The 22,147-nt window shown below is 47.0% G+C and overlaps 1 protein-coding gene across 1 annotated transcript in view; it reads right to left on the bottom strand.

Annotated features, from left to right (window-relative positions):
• LOC136991553 (calpain-8-like) overlaps positions 1–21,826 on the bottom strand; it is a 30,422-nt gene extending 8,596 nt beyond the window's left edge. Inside the window, exons 1-11 of the mRNA XM_067292907.1 lie at positions 21,086–21,826; positions 18,583–18,652; positions 11,004–11,122; positions 9,558–9,691; positions 9,090–9,258; positions 8,111–8,194; positions 7,157–7,242; positions 5,722–5,796; positions 4,543–4,703; positions 3,660–3,835; positions 1,646–1,657 (exon numbers count right to left, since the gene is read on the bottom strand). Coding sequence (XP_067149008.1) covers positions 1,646–1,657; positions 3,660–3,835; positions 4,543–4,703; positions 5,722–5,796; positions 7,157–7,242; positions 8,111–8,194; positions 9,090–9,258; positions 9,558–9,691; positions 11,004–11,122; positions 18,583–18,652; positions 21,086–21,322 — 1,323 coding nt within the window. The 5' untranslated portion in view covers positions 21,323–21,826. The remainder of the gene's footprint in view (positions 1–1,645; positions 1,658–3,659; positions 3,836–4,542; positions 4,704–5,721; positions 5,797–7,156; positions 7,243–8,110; positions 8,195–9,089; positions 9,259–9,557; positions 9,692–11,003; positions 11,123–18,582; positions 18,653–21,085) is intronic.
• Between the last annotated feature and the right edge of the window lie 321 nt (positions 21,827–22,147).

Consider the following 22,147-nt stretch of genomic DNA (forward strand, 5'->3'; position numbering starts at 1 on the left):
AAGAAGTTTTTCTTAGCATGAAAAAATAAATCCCTGAGTGACAGCGTAAAAGATAAGCACCAGGATTCTGTCATGGGAAACAGTCAGGCAGATAATGAGAAGGGGAAAAGTGTCTTGCTCTATAAAGACTATCTTTTCACATGCCTCTTCACAGTGGTATAAAGATAATTTAAAACATCATAACATCCACTCAAATTTGGTCAAATTAGTACTTGCTATACAAGTTGTCCCACCTATTGAGCATTTTTTCCTTTCATAGCCTGTTCATGAAAAAGATTTTGATTTTACAAATGCATTTCTTTGGAGCAATTTATGGTCTGTGATAGATCTCCCAGTTGCATAGGAGTTATGCTCTCTGATTTCTTTAAACAGACAGAAAAGAAGAGCAAACAGGACAAAAATACTAGCATGAGGGTGAGATTTTTCAGGTCAGATTAGAGGATTTAGCCAACTTCTACTAATAATATTAAAGATATGTACATAGCCCTTTGGATTATGGGGTAAACAGTACTCAACTTTTCCGTAATATCCATATATCATTAAACAAGTGATACACTGTATAGCTCACAAAGTACTGATGGAACAAGGAACAAGGAAGTAAGAACAGCATCTCTGCTTTTGAACCTCACAGTCCTGATTTTTGCTCCACAGGGATGTCCTTCAAAAAGTATGAGCCAATGATCCACAAAAAAGAGTTGTATGTTTGACACAGGCTGTGGAACATGACATACTGATAAAATTTCTGCCTGTCTAAGATCAGAGCATACAGAGGTGTTATCAAACATTTTACGATAATTCAGTGTTTTTCTCATAAACTGTAGCGTAACAGGGGTTTTCATCTTTTTCTGTTTTGAAGACAAGATTGGGTTTAGGATTTTTTTCAACACCCCCATCACTTCTCTCCACTCAAGCTTCAGCTACGTGGGGCTGCAAAGAACAAGAAGTCAGATCGCACATCTTTTTCATTGCATACAGTTCATTTTCCCTTGCATCTGCAAGGCTGTTAAAGGAGCAAAATTAATTGGTTCCTGACCACACATTCATTTACTGAAAGAGAAGGAAAGGGTTGAAAAGCCCAGGAAACATTGGCAGCACAGACCGCTGGACTTAAGTAAATGAGCACAGGCTGTTCCTACTGCCAGATAGCCCTGGGGTCTCTTTCTTCAGCAACGAAAAGTCTCTTTACCTTGATATTGACATCTCTGAGGATTAGGGAAGGTTGAGCTGGGTTTCTTCATTAACGGCAGCCCCAGCTCAGAACAATAAAAGGAATGGAGAGTGCCCCAGAGTTTGGCATTTCTTCCAAAAAACATTAGCTACATTTTCTCACCTTTAGAGTGCAGAGACCCTGTTCTGCCTTCGTCTTTAATAAACAGACAAATTCTGACCTCTGCTGTACAAAATCAAATTTCAACAAGGATAAAGGAGATCAAGATTGGGACTCAGATCTCCCTAATAAAACCTGGTGCCCCAGTGCCTTGGAAATGGTTATGGAGAACTTGAGATATTTGTGCAGTGACAAAGGAACAAAGCTCTCCAGAAGAACTGTCATCAGCAAGGAGGAAGTCCTGCTGGTAGTTTAAATCTCCAGTGCGACAGGAGGTGTTCATTTGGAGGCTAGAAGTCTTCAGCAGAGATTACGTACCTCCGGAGGAATCTGAAAGGAAGAGAAAGAGCTGATGTTAAAGGGCTGCTACACACATTCTTCAGCCATTAGAGAAAAACACCAGATAAAGCCTCATTCAGACACTTATTGTTCATTCCCATTTACAACCATATACTGTAGTTTACAGCTCTGCATGAAGTTCTGTCTTGTGCTAGAGCTGTTCCAAAGGAAAACCAGGATTTTCAGCCAGACAAATCTGTACACCACTTAATTGCTGTTCTCCAGATATGATGGTGTGAATGATACTGTTGGCTGGAAATATTTGGATGAGCCTTGAAATGTTCAGTCAGGAGACTCAACAATCGTTTAGCCCCACCTTGCAAAACTGACCTCAGAATTTCTCAGAGCAGACCTAAAATCTGCAAGTCTCCTGTTATGGGAATGCTGATAAAAAATATAAGGATACTGTCACCGGCCATCAGCCTGAGGATGAATAGACTGTTGTAAGGCGAATGTAATGAGCAACAAATTTCAAGAGTTAGCCCTTGCTAAATCAACTAGACAGCTATGTTAATTGGTACCTCCGAATACAAGGTAGCTTTTCGAAACACAATCAATTGTCTTGGGAGCGCAAATTCCAGTGAGAGCCAAAGGGATTGTGCTCCCAAGTCACCAAAGAGCTTTTGGAAATTTCACTCGTACAACGCTTCTGGACTACCTGAGATGGCTCCTGGGACCTCAGGCCTTGTTCCTTATAGCCAGCACAGCAGAAGTCAGGAGCTCGGGGATAGGTCCTGTTACAGGATTTTTCACCACGCAGTTCCAGCTACATGACCTATAAAAGCTCTGCAGGGCAGGTGGGCTTGAGCACACACCTTTTTGCTTTCTCTTATATAGATCTGCTTTAGATCACCATCCGTGTTGGCCTAACTGGCCTTCCTCAGCCACAGCAGCAGCTGCAATGATGTACATCTACAGCACTGAGTGACCCTAGGAACTTGGATCGTGGCTGGATGTCTACGCCAGGTGGCTTAGCAGCCACTTCGTTCAAAAGGAAGAGTTTGTCTTGTTAAGAGTCACTAAATCTCCCTAATACGGAAAAGATCACAGAGGAAGCAGATGAGATGAATTATACGTAAAGCAGAAAGGCTCTGCTAACTTCTCTGCTGTCGTGCTGAGTGATGTGAGCAGCGGGCCATCTTTAATGTGCAAATTCCAGGACAGAAAGAGGTCAGAGTGCTTGGCGCCACACAGATGGCGAGTCAGAAATGAGCACGGCTAAAACTCTCTGTGCATGCAGCTGCTTAGGCACTAGGGAAAACACTTCCTCATTTTGAACCATCCCACACAAGATACATTAGCAAAAATCAGCCATTCCCATCTGCTCCCACCTGTGCCAGTTAATGATCTCCAACCAGAGGAATCTATACAACATTTAATTGCTTTTCCCCAGATATGATGCCGTGATCAAAAAAATCGGTTGGAAATTCTCATATTTGCTTCTCTCCCCTCACATCACAGAAGTTAGAGATGTCACTGTAGAATTTTTCCCTACATTATATTTACAGAGACAGAAGCAACACTGGGGAAATCAAAAAAAAAAACAAAAAAAACACCCTCCTGAACCAGAACAGTAGCATGGTAGACAATGAATCAAAACAATTTTCAAATGCAAAGAAAAAAAAATGCAAGCAACTACTGAGCACTAACGGTAGGCTGTAATCAGAGCCACTTATCTGGGATTGCCAGGCACCATGAGCCTGCCCCCATTTAGATGCTGAAAGAGAAGGCTCTCCATAAGACTGTTACAAATTAATTGCCCATACTTCTACACCTCTCTCCTGTTAAAGTGGGACAAAAACTGAACCAAAATTTGTCTCACACTTCCCGTATTATGTGCGTCAGGAAAAAATGAGAGAAGGATTTGAATCATCAGGCAAAATCCAGGTCTTCTTGAAGTGTAGTGTTCAATGTGAAGATGTTGCACATTACTAATTTCTTCCAGGGGAACAGAACCAGGGGAATAAAACCTTTAATGAGCAACAAACTATACCCGATAGAGTGAATAGCCAATACTAAGCAGAGCTTCCCCCATTTTCTTCTGTTTCCTGCGGTTCTTCTGCATCAAGCCCACCAGCAGAGTACAGCACGGCTCATTCACGCTCCCTTCGTGGTCATCGTCTGGTTTGTCCAAACGGATTTTAAACTGGGGATTGGTCCAGTATGTTTCTAAAAAGCCCCAAGGCAAAACAAAAAGGAGAAGATTTTGCTCTCGTGGTAACCAAGATGGTTGCCACTTGAATTACAAAGAACATATCTTTGGAAGAACCTTTGCCTGCAGTTTGCCCCTATGCTTCCAGTATATTATATAGTTCTATGTTTTCACGGCTATGCCAAACATCAAGTGGAGCCATAGCAAATCAAAGCACCCAGATATTTCCTGGGCAGTAATAACAAACAGGCAGGAGCTGATGCCATTAATTCCAATCAGGCATTTATCTCCAGGAGACATCCTTGGCTGAGGCTGCTATTGGTGCAAGAGGACCAAATGCCAGCAGGCCTCTCCAGAGGTCTAACCTGAAAAGGCATGCCAAACCACGCTGCCGCTGACCTGCCACACTTTCCTGGCCTGTCTAGCCCTTTGGAGGATTATTGCAGCCAGAAGCAGAAGGAGCGTAAGCAGGAAGAGCACGGAGAGGAGAAAGAAGAGAGGTGTGAATTAACTGCGCAGTGGGGAGATAATGCCCTGATGAGGAAATAAGTGTGAATTAGATCTTGATTTAGACTGCCAAGCTTTTGCTTACTATCTAAACCCTGCAGAAAGAATTTCACCTCCAAAACCTTCCTATCTAACCCCCTTCTGGTTCAGAAAGAGTTTGCTGCTTTGTTTGTTTTCTTTGTTATTTCACCAAGTGCCTGCTTGGCTGAGTCTTTACCTGGGTGTTTTCGGCTGCCCCCGGCAGTGGAGCCACGTCTCCACTGTCCATGAAACAGGGTCAGGTCCCACTTATTGACTGTGCTTCTGGTCAGTGTGTCAGGGGTCAGGTTGCAGATATCGAGCCAGGTGAAATGCATTTGAAAATCTGAAAACGCCATCCTGGCACACAAAAAGACCGGGTGAGTTCATCACCTGTAACAGTCAGAGCAAACGGATCCCTTTCCCAACGGGGCAGCAGATATCCGTGTCACAGAACTGCCCAAAGTCCCATTTAATTGAACTCTGAAATTTAGAACTGGCTTTTGGGAAACCCCACTTCCCACAGCCTGAAAGACCTGTATCTCATGAAGCCAATTTTTATCTGTGGCCATTATGCATTATGGCCTCAGTCGTACCATTTGCTGCCATGCACAGTCATGGGCAACCAGTCCCTCATGGATTGCGCTTCACAAGTAAATTCACCAAAACTGGTGGAACCAAATGTGCAATAAGATGCTATTTAATGCGAGTAAGAGTTGGCCCTTCTGAAAGAGTCTCTCTGTAAAAAAAAGAAAGCCTCAGTTTGGTGTTTTGCTCAAATTTGACTGTGGATGTTGATTTTTACCACTCCTAGTATGTCTGCATGAGTGACAGACCTTTTGCATCGTGCCGTGAGCATGAGGCATGTTCTCAGCTCTCCCCTGCCTTATGTCCCACACAGTTGCTTGTACTGAAGGATGGTGGGTGTTCATCCTTTAATCCAGTCTAGGACAGAGTTTGACATGGGCTCAATATTGGTCTGTGTAATCAGCTAACTGGGATGGGCTTTCCATTAGCTCTGGGTAAATAGACTCTTCCCAAGCGGGGAATCTAGACTTTTTCATTAGCGTGTAGCATTTTGGCAAAAAACAAGCCTCAAAATATAGAGCATCTGAGGTTCATTCTTGCCACTTCATTAATTTTATTGCCATCTGGTCTCTATATTTTGGATAAGCACTAAGTTACGCAAGCTCTAATAGAAGGTAATATTTGAATGGGAATGGAGATAAACAAGAGGCTAGCAACTCACACATGTCACTGGTACCTTAGTAACCCTTTTGGTACTGGTAGTTTTTCTCCATCCAAATGAAAGGACTGTTAAAAAAGCATATGTGCACACAAAATGTCCAAAAGATTAAGCTAACAGAATGATTCTCACCAAAACTCTCCATCATTTACTTGCTTATGCAGAGCCTCTTTTTGTCTGCGATCAATATGATTCCATTCAGGAGCACTGCAGGCAAAAGACAAAAGCAACCTGTTCAGTTGTTACATTTAATTTCATGACAAGAGCAGAGAGTTAGGGTCTGTCTTGGGTTGCAGCTGACAAAGGCATATGTATTTCTGCAACAATTCGACCTTCTGTCCCCACAGCGGCAGTGTACCCAGCGACCGGACTAGACAGAGCTGGGATCACATTTCAGCTGCACTTACAACGAATGAGCCTTAAGCGGGATCATCCCTGTGAGGTGCCAGAATGCACAATGTCACAGAGACTGACTGGATTAGGTAATACGCGGGCTGCAGGTCAGGCGGAGCTTCTCAGCTGTGAGATCTACTGGAATGCCTGGTGTCCTCTCTAGGGAATTAATATAAGCTCCACCGTTTGGATCACCGAAGAACAAGCCAAAAGAGGGAATTAGAAAATACACTGCAGAAAACAGTATTTCTTCTCCGCTGTTCTGATGTTATTGTGTGACAAGCTGCATTCTGATTTGATCTGCTCCCATGTAGCCGTAAAACTCTACACCTGCTTCAGCAGGGTTGTCCCATGCTAAAACAGGTGTAGTAAAATCCAGATGTGGCATGTACATGCGCCTGAGGCAAGCTCTGAGAAAGATAAGAATAATCCTAATTTTTATCTGTATTTTCTATCCTCAAGTATTATACAACATCAGCATCAGTAATGCAGTCAGTCGGGACTGGAAACAGATCTCAAAATACTGCCTGAAAAGATATAGCCTGGTCCAAATGAAAGGAAAATCCATGCCATTCTAAAAATAAAGATAAAAGAGATGTTTTCACTGGCATTCTCATGAGACTCCAAGTCCAGTTTAAGACCAGACAGTTCCAGACACATATTCAAATTTCAGGGTCTTTAGCTGAATAGACCTTTAGCTGCACTGACCTTTTCAAGATTCTCCAGCAGAAATAAAATACAGGCCTGACGCAGAGCCCATCAACCTCCTCAGAGCTGCCAAAGAGGCAAAATGGTTTAGCTCTGTTCTGTTATTTCCCAGGAATGGAATTGGTCTGCATACTCTCCTAAGGTCTTGGCAGCATCGGTAGGATCGCTCTGGGAAACGTCATCTTGCAAAATGACATGGCTATGGCTTGCATTGTGTTGCTCACAATTAAAATGTAGACTGTTCTCTCTTATTGGAAAGCTCTGTCTGTGGCAGGGAAGAATGTCCACTGGGCAGAACAGATCAATATCTAGCCTTGCTACTGATTTAATAGTGTTTTATTCCAACTGATTTAGTGTCTTTCCTGAATGTGCTCTGTGATTTGATTAACTGCATACTCCCAATTTAATTCTGAAAAGATACCAAAATACAGTGAAGAGAGAGAGGCAGGGGTGTGTAATAACCTACTCATCTTTCCAAGCTCCAGTCCATTCCACTTCACCCCAGGGATTTCTAAGCCTCACTAGTTTCTCTGGCTGTCCTCGGTAATTTACCTAAAGGAGACACAACAAACAGAGACTGAGCACTTCCATTATTCCAATCACCATGTAGCAATTGCTTTTCAAACAGGTTAAGTATGATTTGTACTTGAGTGATACGGTCCATTATAATCTGCAAGAGTTACAAGACACCTACAGGTCTTCCACCCTTATTTTACATTCTCCTGTGCCACCAAGTGAGCTGTTAGCTGCATCACCCACGATTTTGTATAATGATAGCAACCTGCAAGGAAAAACAGCAGCTACAAAATAGCACAATATCTACATTCTCAGAAGCAGGAGGCACCTCACAACACAGCAAAGTTGGAAAGAGGTTATTTGGCATGAACATCTGGCATCTGGCATGAACAAACGATTCCACTTTCGGAGAAGCAGGAATATCTAGGGCTCCCTGTGCAGGAACAGACATCGAGGGGAGTTCCCTAACGAGGCTTTGGCACCTTTCCCCTTGATGCCGACTGGCAAAGTTCATGCTCTCGCCTCACGTGGCACAATTTTGTGGTGGAGCGGCTGCCCCCTTTCCTGCTCCTCCTTCCCTTCCCCCCAGCGCAATAACAGCTAGGGTCACCAATCTCTTGGTACAACACAGGTTACAGGCTGCACACTGTACTCCGTAAAACTACCAGTAGTGTACTGAGCCTTCAACCTGGCTAAGTATTACAGTCTGTCTTCTTTTTTTTCTGTAAGGGCTGTGCACAAGTTAGCAACATTTTTATTTGGTCAGCCCCACAGAGACCCTGGAAAGGTGAAGACACTGCACTATTGCAATCCCAAGCTGTTCTGTATGATGGCAAGGGTAAAACCTTCATCCAGGCTCGATGAGCTGGATTAATCAATGGGTACCTAGGAGAGGCTGGCTTACCTCTTCTGCTCCAGTGACGGAGTAAGCGTGTCCCTCTACCAGCTTCAGACTTGTGACTGCTTCTATTTCAGCTGCATCAGTTATCTGGGGCAATAAAAATATACACATTTATTGCTATACATTGTACACAAGCACACAGCTTTCATGTACAGGTGAAGATATCCAGATTGGTATCCGCAATGAATATCGATATTCCCAATGCCAAGTATATTAAATAGAAGTGAGGTCCTCAGCAACAGTTCACATCCAGAGTTTCATACCCCCATATACGCAGCCCCAGTCACAGCCGAGATTCAAGAAAGTACTGTGAAATCTCAATCTAAATCCAGACTCCCATCTCAGGCAACAGAGCCAGTCACCTACAAAGACATGTCCGTGTGAACTCAGCTCCAAAATGCCTCGGTTTGCATCCAGTATGTCCAAATCTGAACTCTGCTAACCCTACATGCCACCAACCAGGATTTGAAACAAGATTATGAAACAGGATGTGGAAGGTGTGGGGTTTTCAAAACGTACAAACATCTTTTCTTACTCAAGAGACTTTGCATTACGGGTGTTGATAATTCTGGGGATTAAAAATCAAAGCCAGAATCAGACTACAGACTCCTAGGAAGTATCTCAGAGAGTGTGTCTCCAGCAGTTGAGTATCTGGAGTTGAAATTACACAGATTTTGAATGAGCAAAGATACTCCGAGAATGAGACAAAAGAACAAAACTGAGGGAGTCCAGTTCCCAGTTCATGGCTTTAAGTGTTATCACGGACTCTCTTGTAAAAAGGGAGGTACGACAAGAGTAAATTATTTAAAACCTAGCCCAAAGGTTTTATCACTGAAATCAAGAAAAGTTTCTCTCTGATTGTAGTTCGCTTTTAGTTCAGACCTTATGACCAATGCCTAACACTGATCTGAGCTTTTGTTACAATATGGACCATGGCTCTGAGAAGAGGAGTGAGGAGAGTAAAACAGCAGCAGCCTCTTACATTGATGGAGCAGCTCAGCAACGACCCAGCTCGCAGAGCCTTCTGGATGATTTGGTACAGGTCTGAAGGAGCCGCCTTCAGTTCATAGGACTCAGAGATGCCTCCAGTGAAATCCTCAAACGCTTCTATAGCGAAACCTCCCTTGAGAGCTTCGTAAGAGCCGTTCAACCTATGGAAGAGCAGAGCAATCCAAAGGGTAATCTCCACTTACAAACATTTGCACTGCAGAAAGAAGGGTTTGCAGTTCAGTATCTCTTGGTCTTCTGATCATCAGTGTGACTTGGGGCACCAGAAGTAAAGAAGCTTGAAACAGACAGTTGGTAGTGTCCTTTATGGACCTAGAGTAAACTAAAAATGGGTGGAAAAGAGACTGCGTTTGGGTGAAGTACATCGTGCCTCACACCACAACTGCTCAGGCAGTCAGCTTTCTCCCAACCAGGAATGCTGCCTCGCAGGTAGCCAGCTTACTTGGCATAGGCCTTCTCCAGCAGGGCGCTCCAGAACTCGCTGCGCTCCGCCGAGCGGACGAAGAGCAGCTTCCCGTCCTTGGTGGGCAGCCGGTCGTCAACCACCACATCCACCCACTCCCCGTACTGCCAGAACTGATGAAAAGAAGAGAGAAATTGCTGATCGGGGCTGATATGCATATAATGGCTCCATACTACCACCTTCCTGACCCTATTTAATACTGGCTCACGCGCTACTCTTTCTGTTTTATACCAGCTTGTGGCTTCTGACTGTCATCCACAGGCACCTGTCATCTAGTCCCCCTGGACAAGCTACTGTGGGCTGTCGTTCCCATGTTGGACTCCTCCTCCTTGTAATAGAAGGAAGAACTCCTCTTTCCCATCCTTGTGAGCCACTAAGTAGGCTTCTTAACATGGTATTCAAGTTTTGCAGATAGCTAATACTAACAGCACCTTCTTGCACATCTTGAATATCTGGAACATCAGCACTTCTTGAACATCTGGAACACTGTTTGTGCTCCATGTGTAGGTTACGTGGTGGAGACCACAGAAAGCTAATGGGTACACAGGATACTCTGAAGTCTTCTTTTTCTAATCTACTCTTTTAATGCAAGATACCTTGAAGAGATCCAATTTTCAGAAAGCGCTGAAAGCCATCCACTGAAAAAATCAAGCCCCTGTAAAAACGTTGCAAGGAGAGGTGACCCAAAAGTGGAAGTACCCAACAGTGCCAGCCCGCTCTGAAAATACCGGAAAATGTGAGAAACATTGCTAATATTATTTTTTTGCTTGAACACTTGAAACATTTCCTCCAGAATTTGATGCAATCCTGGATGCAAAGGAAAGAGGATCGTTTACACAATAAACCCTCTGCTGAGATGAGTTGGCAGAATGGATCTGGGCTCCAGCACACCTGCCCTCACCAGAAGACCTCCTTTAGTATTGCAGGACAAACCTACACTGCCACGTTAACCCAGCAGCAGAGCTTGTGCTTGAGCCTAACTTCCACATCCTCAACACAGCCTGGAAGGCAAAGTAGGTTGGCTTAACCCTGAAACTGGTGCACTCGCTCTCCAGGAAGGAAATTCAGACAAAGCAGCAGGGAGGGAAGGGAAGGAGGAGAGAACTTGTCAGTCTGAACTCCATCTCAATAAGCACTTCAGACATAGCTTGGCTTGAGTCACATCGCATGATGGTTCAGCTCAGTTTAAAAAGCCAGTATACTGTCTGCTGTAAAAAAAGCACAACCTAGCCCAGTGAACATGTGTCATTTAACACGATTTAGCATTTAACTCTGCTCTTCTTTTCTCCTCCTCTTTACCCCCAACCACTTCACTTCTGCACTGTAATTCTTGAATATTTAACCTGTGCCAAAGACAAAAAAGCTGCTTTTAGCTAAATATGGGCGTATTCTCTTTTATTCACAATACGCTGATCATATAGGTACCTGGAAATGAAAGATCCCAGCATAGTCCTTTTGGAAACTCTGAGCCTTGGGAACAACGCGGTACAGAACATCTGGATTCAAAGTGAGAGATGCCATGGCAGCTAGGAGCCAGCAGTCACCTAAAAACATGCAAGTTCCAAAGCAGAATAGTTCATTAACAGGGTTTTGCCAAGCTGATCCTTACACCAATATGTAATGCTCCTAGACTAAAATGCCAAGATTAAGTGCCTTGCAAGGTCCCGCCAGATGCAGTATTGGTTTGGCTATTCATTTTTGTTGTGTTCTGTTTTTTATCTATTTGGCTCATTTTCTACCCACCCAGAGCTCACAGATATCCTGGAGTCTCTGAAGCTCATAATGGTGATAAATGTCATTGTGTAATTTGGCACTCTTTCCAAGGCTTTACTGTTTTGTTTTTTCTTAATGAAGCTGTGAAAGCAGGATCCTCTTCTACATGCTGTGAAAGCAAGATTTTTGCATGCTTTGCAATGCCTTCTGGAAAAAAGGGCATAGCCAGAGAGAAGGGATTTGAGGTATGTTGGGTTGCAAACCCCAGCTGGCAGTACAGAGTTAATGACTTGCGCATCCTTAACCAGCCCTGAGCTGCCACACCTGGGAGAGGCAGGGGCTTGGAGGGCATCCAGAAAAGGGCAAAAGGTCTGAGTTGCTAGCAGGGTGGTGGGATTTTCAGTTTTAGCTTTTGGAGAAAGCTTGGTTGATAGCAGGAAGATTTGGGTGGCTAGTCCTTGTTAGGCCTTTCTTTGAAGGTCTGAATTTGGACCATTGCTGTTTTCCCTTGGAGAGGCAGAAATAATGGTGCCAAGTCTGGGGAAGAGTTCTTCAGAGGAGGAAGAGGAAGAGTCTTATAAAGTTAGAATTGAAACCCTTATTTTTCCAGCTGTCCCCAGCTTTCTTGCTGTCCTGACTGTTCCTGGCCCGCCGTGAAGCACAAAAGGCTATTTCTGAGCAGATGCCAGAGCAGGGCTCCTGGTGTCCCTGCTGTGTGCCTCCGTGCCCTGGGGAGACTAGAGGAAGTCTGTAGGAGTGACAAGGTGCTGCACTCCCAACATGCAGCATCTGCAAGGGCTTCCCTCTCCCCGGCTCAGGCCAGACTTTTACAGCCAGCGAAAGGAAAGGTGCGTTTGATTCACAACTACACCAAGATTCAGTGAAATGGGACTCGGAACAAAACAATTTCAGACTCTCATCCCCATAGGATACCAAATGCCGTGTGAAATCCTTTGCAACTGTCTACAGTATCAATTAACTTCTTAACATCTGGGAGAATGAGTGACATTGGTGTGGACGCTTCTGCCTCCCGCAAACGTACAATGCAATTTAACTTTCATGGGAAGTATCGGGGCAAGTCTGCTTGGAGTATTAATGGAAAGAATTGTATTGAAAGAATTGCAGTGCTGAACTTTGTCTTGAAAATTGCTATACCTGCCTTGAGCAATGCAAAGTCTCATCTCTAAACCTTACTTGGGAGCCTAATATCTTTGTCCAAGCTTTTGACTGAACAAGTATTAACCATGTCTTCAGAAAGGAACAAGTTGGGAATTGGCTGTTGTGCATTAATGAGGATGCAGGAAACTGTCCGTACCAAGAAGCTTCCAGGACGGGGTCTAAATTACACAGCCTGCCTCTTCACAGAAACACAGAATCACAGAATGGTTGAGGTTGGAAGGGACCTCTGGAGATCATCTAGTCCAACCCCCCTGCTCAAGCAGGGTCACCTAGAGCACATTGCACAGGATTGCATCCAGGCAGATTTTGAATATCTCCAGAGAAGGAGACTCCACAGCCTCTCAGGGCAACCTGTTCCAGTGCTCTGTCACCCTCACAGTGAAGAAGTTTTTCCTCATGTTCAGATGGAACTGTCCGTGTTTCAGTTTGTGCCTGTTGCCTCGCATCCTGTCGCTGGGCACCACTGAAAAGAGTCTGGTCCCATCCTCTCGACACTCTTCCTTCAGATATTTGTACACATTAATAAGATCTCCTCTCAGCCTTCTCTTCTCCAGGCTAAACAGGCCCAGCTCTCTCAGCCTTTCCTCATAAGAGAGATGCTCCAGGTCCCCTAATCATCTCTGTAGCCCTTCGCTGGACTTGCTCCAGTAGTGCCACATCCCTCTTGTACTGGGGAGCCCAGAACTGGACGCAGTACTCCAGATGTGGCCTCAGCAGGGCTGAGCAGAGGGGGAGGATCACCTCCCTCCACCTGCTGGCAACACTCTTCCTCATGCACCCCAGCATACCATTGGCCTTCTTGGCCACAAGGGCACATTGCTGCCTCGTGCTTAACTTGGTGTCCAGCAGCACTCCCAGGTCCTTCTCAGCAGAGCTGCTTTCCAGCAAGTCAGCCCCCAGCCTGTACTGGTTCATGGGGTTATTCCTCCCCAGGTGCAGGACCCTGCACTTGCCTCTGTTGAACTTCATGAGGTTCCTCTCCGCCCACCTCTCCAGCCTGTCCAGGTCTCTCTGAATGGCAGCACAGTCCTCTGGGGTATCACCACTCCTCCCAGTTTTGTATCGTCAGCAAACTTGCTGAGGGTGCACTCTGTGCCTTCATCCAGGTCATTGATGAAGAAGGTGAACAAGACTGGACCCAGTACTGACCCCTGGGGGACACCGCTAGCTACAGGCCTCCAACTAGACTCTGCACCGCTGATCACAACTCTCTGAGCTCTGCCATTCAGCCAGGTCTCAATCCACCTCACTGTCCACTCATCTAACCCACACTTCCTGAGCTTGTCTATGAGGATGCTATGGGAGACAGTGTTGAAAGCCTTGCTGAAGTCAAGGTAGAAAACATCCACTGCTCTTATCTTCTTGTACACCACAATGAGATCTCGGCCTATAAGTAAAGTTTCTTGGCCCTACTAGAATAATAAATTGCTAGTTTAAAAAAAGCACAAGCTGACAGTGCACATTTATTTTTTCCAAGTTCAACATCATTTTGCCAGCAGCAGCTTTCACAGTTTTGTGTGCGGTTGTGCCTGCATGGTGCAGCAGCACATGCTCCCTGTCCCTGGTAAGGCAGCCTACGTAGGACCACTAAAACTTGTCGTAATACAGCTGCACGTTACAAGTCACCTTTCAATATGTGAGGAAACTGTTCCATTCCCTTCCTAAAAAGGGCATCTAGAATTTCTGGAGCGAGGGAAAATGAGGCCAACTGGCCAATGAATTAAATATTTAATTAGAATGTATTTCCAACACAGGTAGAGCCCAACAAAATGACAGCAACAAAAAACATTTCTGCTCACTGTATACATTTGAAGTTGTACTCTTTTTAGCTTACAAAAATAAAGAAGTCTTCCCAGCATTAGCCCTGCAAGGCTGTGTCACCTACGGGCACATAAGCTGCTTTCTGCTGAGTCTCATATTTCATCAATAAAAGTTTCAGACAAGTGCCAATGACAATGTGTGCTGCTGCTGTTGAATGTGCTAAAAAGGAACCAGCTTGGTTCTTGGATCCCAAGTCATTTGTAATGCTGGTAAGATCCAATTTTTTTATTTTTTAATTTGAAATGAAAAATTCTGACCTTGAGTTTGTGATGCAAACATGAAACCTAGCTGTGCATATATATGCAGTTTTGAAGAACTACTTTGACTATTAGCATACTTCAAATGAAATCGCTGCCTGCTCACAGATGCACGGAGAAGGCCTGTGTTTCCAGTGCTCTGCAGCAGGCTTCCTGCTTTACAAAGCTAACCGAACTGCTGCAGAACCACCGCATCTGTGGTGAGCGGGGAACTGCGCCACTCTTTTCTACATCGATGATGTTTACCCAAGTGCACTGCACACACAGAGGCCATAAAATTAATGAGAAATGTGATTAGTTTCAGTTGCTACAGAGCAGTGTTCAGTTTCTGTTTAGCTGCCATCGAAGTGTCTAGACTGAAGCATCTTCACAGACCTAGGGATGAGCTTAAGCCAAAAGCCCAAAGCGCCCTGTTCCACCACCTCCCCGGCCCCTATAGAGGCGTTTCTGCCCTGGCTGTGTCCTGGCTGCTGTTTCTGCAAGGCCTGGCCTTCAGAAGGGATCCAGGTACAGTGCTGTCGCTCCGGCTTCCCAGTGCCTCGAGCAGATCTGACTCTCCGTTTTGCTCTATGCTGGAAATGCTCGTCCAGAGCTCCTGGCACCTGGAGCCTCCTGCCAGGCACCGGGCAAGCCCTGACCCCCTCGCTGCACAACCTCCCGCAGCGCAGGCTCCTGCTGCTTTGCCGTGTCTAACGAAGGCCTGCTAAGTCGTATATGGGCGTGAGCTAAGCTCTGCAGGAAGGCAAAGGAGCCCCCAGCAAAGGAACCGGCTTTTAGTCTCCCTGCAGTCGCGCAGTTGCCTGCAGATGTGTTTTGGGGAAGCCAGGGGATCCATCTGCTGGACCAGGGATCTGAAATCCCCCTGGGTCCGTGGGTCTGACCTTCCACAGAGCCGTAGATGAATGTTTACAGTGAAATAAGTGACCAAAACAAGCACCGTTAAGCACTCCCTGTCCTGAAGGAGCCCCAAAGCCTCCCTCAACGTGTACCCGATCTATCGCAGAGATGCTAAAAGCTTTGGGTTGCTTTCAGACCTCCGTGAGGCTCTTGGAGCTGCCTGTAAGGCAAGATGCCCCCCAAAGGAGCCGGGGGGCTGGATGCTCAGCCTGTGTGAGGATCCCCCCCTCCAGCCCGGGGGGACCCTCCCAGCTTCCCCCGCTGGCAGCCTGGGCCCGGGGAGCTGAGGCGCAGGGAGGACTTGCTGCTCCTCCAAAAGTAAAGGTGCTCTGCGAATGCAACTGGTGTGGATCTGGAAAGCTGTATTAAGTTGAGAAGGTGGGGTATGTTTTCTACTCTTTTAAATTAAATTTATGCCACTTGCTACTTAAGACCTTCTACAAACAGTTCTGGGATTAACTTACTCAGCTAGCTGTAGGGAAACTTCATAAGTCACATTTAATAACTAAGACTATGCGACTGTATTTCAAGTTGTTACTAGGCCATCAAAAAGATATGGTTCAAAGAGCATTTAAAATATTGCAGGTCTTTCAAGTTCCCATCAGACTTCCCAAGCTGATATTCATCTAGCTTATGCTGTTGTCAAAAAAGTAAGTTTAATGAAGTGAGACTAACTCTGGGTTTTCTTGTTCTTTTTGTTCATATAAACCCAGACCTGCAGTGTTATTTTTGAAAGAAAAGAAACATATCAGAAAAGATCATTAAAAATAGATTTTTTCCCCCCAAAGGACTTGTTAATGGGTCACATACATGGCTTATGTAAATATGGAATCAGGATCTGTTCAATAGAAGTGTTTTACACGAGGGCTCTCATAACAAGTACTTTGATGTTTGAGGCATTGGATCAAACACCAAAAAAGCATAGTGTGCCTCAGCAATGTTAAGCAAATACCTGAACACTAAAAGATTAGTCCCATGCCTATATTCTCAAGTTTGTTTTTGTAAAGGGTCAGTATGTGTAGAAGTGGTTGTAAACAGCCTTTCAGAAACAAAACCGGATTATCTTTGCTCTCTTATTCTTTGCCCTCGCAGAAATCTGATTTTTCCCCCCCCTCCCTGCTTAGAGAGAATGGTAAGCTCCTAACAAAAGCAGAATTGGATTTGGGGGGCCTTTCTTGTGAGTTTAGGGGTAGCTTTCTGGAAGAGCATGTGGGGTTCAGCCCACAGGACACTGGGCTGCGAAGCCCCCAAAGCCAGCACTGTCCTTGTATTCATGGGAGGCGTCTGGGCCCAGTTCTCTGGTTACCACTATTTGATGCATTTGGGCCCTGCTCTATACTGAAAGCCTGTTAAGCCCCACAAACGACCGGGAGTCCCTAGAGACATTCAGGAGGTGACAGAAATAAAAAGGGGCTCGAGGTGCTTGCAATCAGTTTCTAGGCTTAGCACAAATGATGCATTGACCTCTTCTAGCTCGAGAGCAGGTAATATTCCTCAGTCCTTTAGCTTGTAAGCTGTCAAGGAAAATGAGGCTTTACTGCAGGCATTTTTTTCTTTTAATGCTATTAGAGAAACTTCTCAAATTGGAGGTGACAAGAAATGTCGCTTTTCTTATTTGTCAGAACAATTCTCCTAAAACAGAGGAAGTGATTCCCCATACTCTGCTCTAGCACCCACCAAATAAATGTCCTGGAGCAAGTATATGATTGGGCATCTTATTTTTAGCCTTGGGAGCATAGGCATGCACACTGGGGAATTTTTTTAGCCATTGCTTTAGTGGTGCTGCATTTACAGGACCAGCACTGGTATCATTTCTTGCCAATGACTTGCAGAAATTGTTTCAATCGCATTTGCACAACGCATGAGACACTAGTGCAGTGAGGTCCGAAGTGCTGCACTAAGCAGCACACAAGTGAGAAAAGCTGGTTTCTCTGCGTTTGATCTATCAGATTCTCATTACCAGAGTTGCAGCGCTCTCGCCTCTGTATGCAGTCAGGAGAGGCTGCTGCTGCTGTCTTCCGCAGCTGCGTTTTATCAGCTGGGCAGCCAGGAAAGAAGGCTGCGACAGCAGCTATTCGAAGCGGGAACAGAAAGCGCTTGCAGCTCCATTCTGGGCGTTTGCCTAAGGGCTCTGCTTAGACGATGACAAGCGTTGGAGAAAACAGGCAAGACAGACAGTTTTGCTGTGACAGATCTCCAGGAGAGGGTGCTTACTGCCTGACAGACGCCTTACGGGCGTCAGGCCCTGGCGTGGGAGCTGCCTTTTTGGCGGTGTTTGCCCAGCGCGCGGGGCGTCCCGGCGCTCCTCTCCGCTTGCTCGCGGCTCTGCCCGTCGGCTGCACCAACACACTGAGCGTCCAGCACGGAGGGTCGGGACCCACTGCCTTGTCGTGGACGGTGCGACACAGCTGACAGGCTCCGCTAATTGTTTTTTTCTTTTCTTTTTTTTACAGTGTAAAGGGATCCTTGTTTCTAGTTCGTGCCTGCAAGCGGATGGGCACGTCGCAGTCCCAGGCTCCGCGCTAAGTCAGCCCCTATTCTGCCCCTCCGCTCCTGTGTATTTGAGTGGCATGAAACCGTCGCTAGACCTTGCTCTCCTTCCCAAATGAAACCCCTAAGGACTAGGCTGCAGGCTCCAGTGTCCTCGGTGCCCTGTCCTCGTCCCCTGAGTCTGGGAGCTGCTCTTTGGGGCCAGGCACGGAGCGCCGGCTCTCACTGCGGGGCACGTGCACTAACGCTGCTGCTGCCATCCACCTCTGTCTTAAGAGGAGGAAAAACAGCAATCCAGCTTCCCACTTCGGAAAGGGATAAGCAGGTGCCCACCTCCAGGAGACAGTTCAGGCAACCGCAGGCTTGACACAGCTCTTACAAGCCTCTATATGCCCCATCCCACCATCAGTGTGCTGGTTGCACGAGGACTGGTTGTGGTATCTGGCACTCTCCATACTGTCTCATGTTGAGCCTGGGTGCCTGGCTTGCGGCTGTGGGCTCTGCCCCACATGTGGGGGCTGCGATGCCCAGCCTCAAAGTCCTTAGCCTGCCTATAGGGTAGCCAAGAGGACGTGGTGTATGAGGAATTTTTAAATTAAGCTTCCTTTTTCTTCTTCCAGAATAAAATTCAGAACTTGTCTACTTACCCAGCTTGCCTTGGCAGATGTCCGTTCGAGTAGCTCCTCCAACTATAAACTGAGGGTTGGTGCATAACTCCTGAAAAGAAATGTTTTGAAAGTACGTATCATCCTTTCTGGTCTGAAAAGTCTCCATTTCTTGTTCGTTGTTTCAGTATGAAGTTCAAAAAATAGTAAACGTTTCCAATATTTCTTAAAAATACCCACTTCCTCCTTTCTCTGATTAACCAGCTGTCACAACAACATTGCATCGTTAAATTGAAAACTGCTCTTACTGGGGGGTGGTGAGCCAAATCCTGAAGCGCTTTGTTGCTTGAGACTGTCCGTGATACTAGCGAGAAGTTTTGCAGGTATGAGGACAGAGGGAAAACTCACCTTTGGAGTTCAGATCTGATTTTCTCTTGCCGTGCTTTGGGCTAGTGCAGCTGATTTGTGGCAGTGATTCCCTGCTCTCACGCACCGGAGAGGTGCTGCATTTCCACTACTGCTTGTAGTGGTGGCGCTTCCCCACCCCAACCGCACTTCCCGTGCAAATACTCTTATTAGCAACTCCCCCGTTCTTCCCAGCCTTTTGGGGGCAGCCAAGCAGGTTATGTTAATGGCTTTTCTTCTTCTTCCGACTCCAGACAGTCTATCACAGAGCTCAGCCGTCCCGGTGGACAGGAGACCGGAGGACGTTGCCACCCAGAAGAGTTCTTGTGGGGTTTTCCCCCCCTTCCAAATTGGTGACCTGTTACAGCACCTGATGGCAGTCAGCAGTAGGTGACATATTACTCATTTAAGACACCTGTCTCTTCTAAGCCACCGCCAAGTGCCACGTAGGCACTCTTTAGAAGGGCACTTTCTACCTTTTCTCCTTTTAGAAACCCAGTGTCAAAGCCAGAAAATAATGATGGAAGAGCACCTGTCACTCACTGCACCGCAGCAGTCCCAACCCAGGGCGAGGTGCCCTGAGCAGTGAATATTTGTCTTGCAGAGGGCCATTGCTCCAGCAGGGCTCTTCCCGATCACCCGCTGGGCCCCGCTGCTTGTTTCGGGTGCCGGCAGGTAAGCGAGCAATGACCCCACCAGCCTGGAGTCCCAGGCAGGGTCTGGAGCTGGAAACCTGCCGGCTGGCTGGAAAAGTCCAGGAAATGAGCCTGGTTTCCCAGGCTGTCACCTCCGACGGGGGTTATCTGTCGCCTTTACAAGCGGCTTAGATGCAGGGCTCCGTCCCCAGGAGAAGGAAGCAGAGGGTCCGTCCTCCTGGGCAGGGCGCGAGGGCTCTAGCAGACGCGCCGGTGCCATCCTGGCGCTGGGCTGCCCTCCACCCCGCGCGCGGGGACAAGCCAGCGGGTCTCGACGCTTGCAGGTGAAGCGACGACAGAGCTGCCTGGTTTCTGGGGAGCACGGGGGGGTGCTGGGCAGGGCTGGAGCAGTGCACCGGGCTGGCTCGCAGCCCCGGGCTGGCCCTGCCTGTGCCGCGCATCTGCTGCAGGCACAGAGCTCCCTCGCACGGGCTGGACAAGGATCATTCAAGGGGCTGCCGAAGGCCCCTGTTCTCCCAGGGCAGGCAAAACCAAGAAATATTTGCACGGTGCTTGTTGCTGAAACACCCAGGTACCAAAGCGAAATGCTGATTGACAGATGGGCGCACCAGGGGAGGTACGGGAAGTTATGAAAACTGGAAGTTTCAGTGTCTCACTTTTCAGGAAAATAAATTTCTAGACCTTGAAATTTTCTCTCTTTCTCTCTTTCTCCTTCCTCCCCCCTCCTCATTTGAGGAAGGCAAGTTATTGGGGGGGGAGGGGTTCCTTCCTCCCTCCCCCCTTTTTTCATTTTTTTCTTCTTGATATCCCAGGCAGGGACAAAGCAAAGGAAGGAGGAATGAAGTATGGACAAACGACTGGAAAATGAAAGACCAGAAAAATAGTGAGGCCCTTACCTTGCGGTTTAAAAAAATCTCAGCATCTATTCCTGTCTGATGAAAATGACTATTTTAAATGAATGGCTATTTCTAGGATATATGCATTTGGGTAACAACAATTCCAATCGGTTGTTCTTTAATTGCTACAGGCAGCTTGAAGTCATGCAAAGGGTTTTCTTTAAGCATTAGCCTAATGGCCTTGGAGGCACATCGGAAGGGACGTGGTGCACGGACGCTGTTACACCTGATGATCGGTGGCTCCTGGGGGAGCCCTGTCTGGATCCCCTTTCGGCCTTTGTGTGCTGCTCTGAATTTTAGCGCAGCTTTCTAGCTCCGTGGAGCTGGGCTGGAAAGCTTTAGAGAGAAAGGAAGGAAGCAGGTTCTCATGCAGCAATAGGCTTCCTCGCTTTATGAGGGATTTCAGAAAGGTTGGTCTTCCCCTTTTCAACCTCGCTGCAGCTAGCAACCAGGGAGGTAAAGAAAGCGAGAAGAAAAAACATAAAGGAATAGCAGATATTCAGGATCAGCACTGGTTTAGGATGGACGTCCTGGTGCCTTTGATTAGACCTGGCCCTAGGGAAACACGCAGTGATAAAGCACTCTTACCGTGGGGCGCTTCCAGGTAATTCCCTGGGTTTTGCAGGAGTCTGGTCCCAGGTCCTTGTAGCCCAGTGTGGAGGGACAGGCTGGGAACTTTTCATCCTTAAAGAGCACCCTGGCCTGCAGGCACTGCTGCTTCAGGGCCTCGTAGTCCTGGTTTAAATACCGGATGGCATTGCCGTGGGACCCCAGCCCACCCGCTGCTGCCCGCTCCTTGCACAGCCTGGCCGCGGCGCTGGACATGTCGGCTGCTGCTGCGGGGCTGCTCCGTCCTCGCCTCGTGCCCAGGACGGGCCGAATATATGCAGGCGGCCGGCTGGGGTGGAGCGAGGGCTGCCCCGCGCGCTTCGACGGCCTCGGAGGGAGGAAGCGTGCGAAGAGCAAACACGTCAGCGAGGCCGGCAGCAGGAAGATGGCAGGGGCCGGAGCCTGCGCTGCCGGGGCTGCGGGCACCGGCCTGTGCTACTCCCCTTGTATTTGCTTAAAAGCTTGATAATCTCTTGCCCCTTCTTAAAATGCGCTTTTTGACAAGGAGCAAAGAAAAATGGCAATACTGCAGCCACACCTGTTTACACCATTGAAACCGATCCTGTGCCTTGCGTGCTGAAAGGCAGGCTTGCGGCTCAGCTCTCGAGGAGCCCAGATGCCCACGGTTTCCAAGCTCCTTTCCTTCAAAGGTCTGGCCCCAAACGGTGGGAGGTCAGAGCGACCACAAAGCCTGCGTCTGGACTTCATGCGTTGCTGCAGCTGAGGTGGCCGTGGAGAGGCCAGTGAGGGTTAAAAGACAGGGAAATGCTGGAACAACTGCACGAGGAACGAGCTTCTAATTTAAATGATCTTTAAAAAAAAAAACCTGTCTTTGGTACTCTCAAAGTAGTGCAATTTTATGAATTAACTGACTAGCAAAAGAAAGGGTGAACTTGATAGAGCAAGAGATGGCCAGTTGGCCATATGACCTGCAGGGGGGCAACGCTGGATGCAATCCAGCTGCATGACCTAGCCCCAACATTGCAAACTGTATGTTATTGTATAGCAGCAAACAGGAGGCAGGCTGGTAGCCCCTGCTCC

The sequence above is a fragment of the Apteryx mantelli genome, chromosome 3 (assembly GCF_036417845.1).
Source record: "Apteryx mantelli isolate bAptMan1 chromosome 3, bAptMan1.hap1, whole genome shotgun sequence".
Lineage (NCBI taxonomy): Eukaryota > Metazoa > Chordata > Aves > Apterygiformes > Apterygidae > Apteryx > Apteryx mantelli.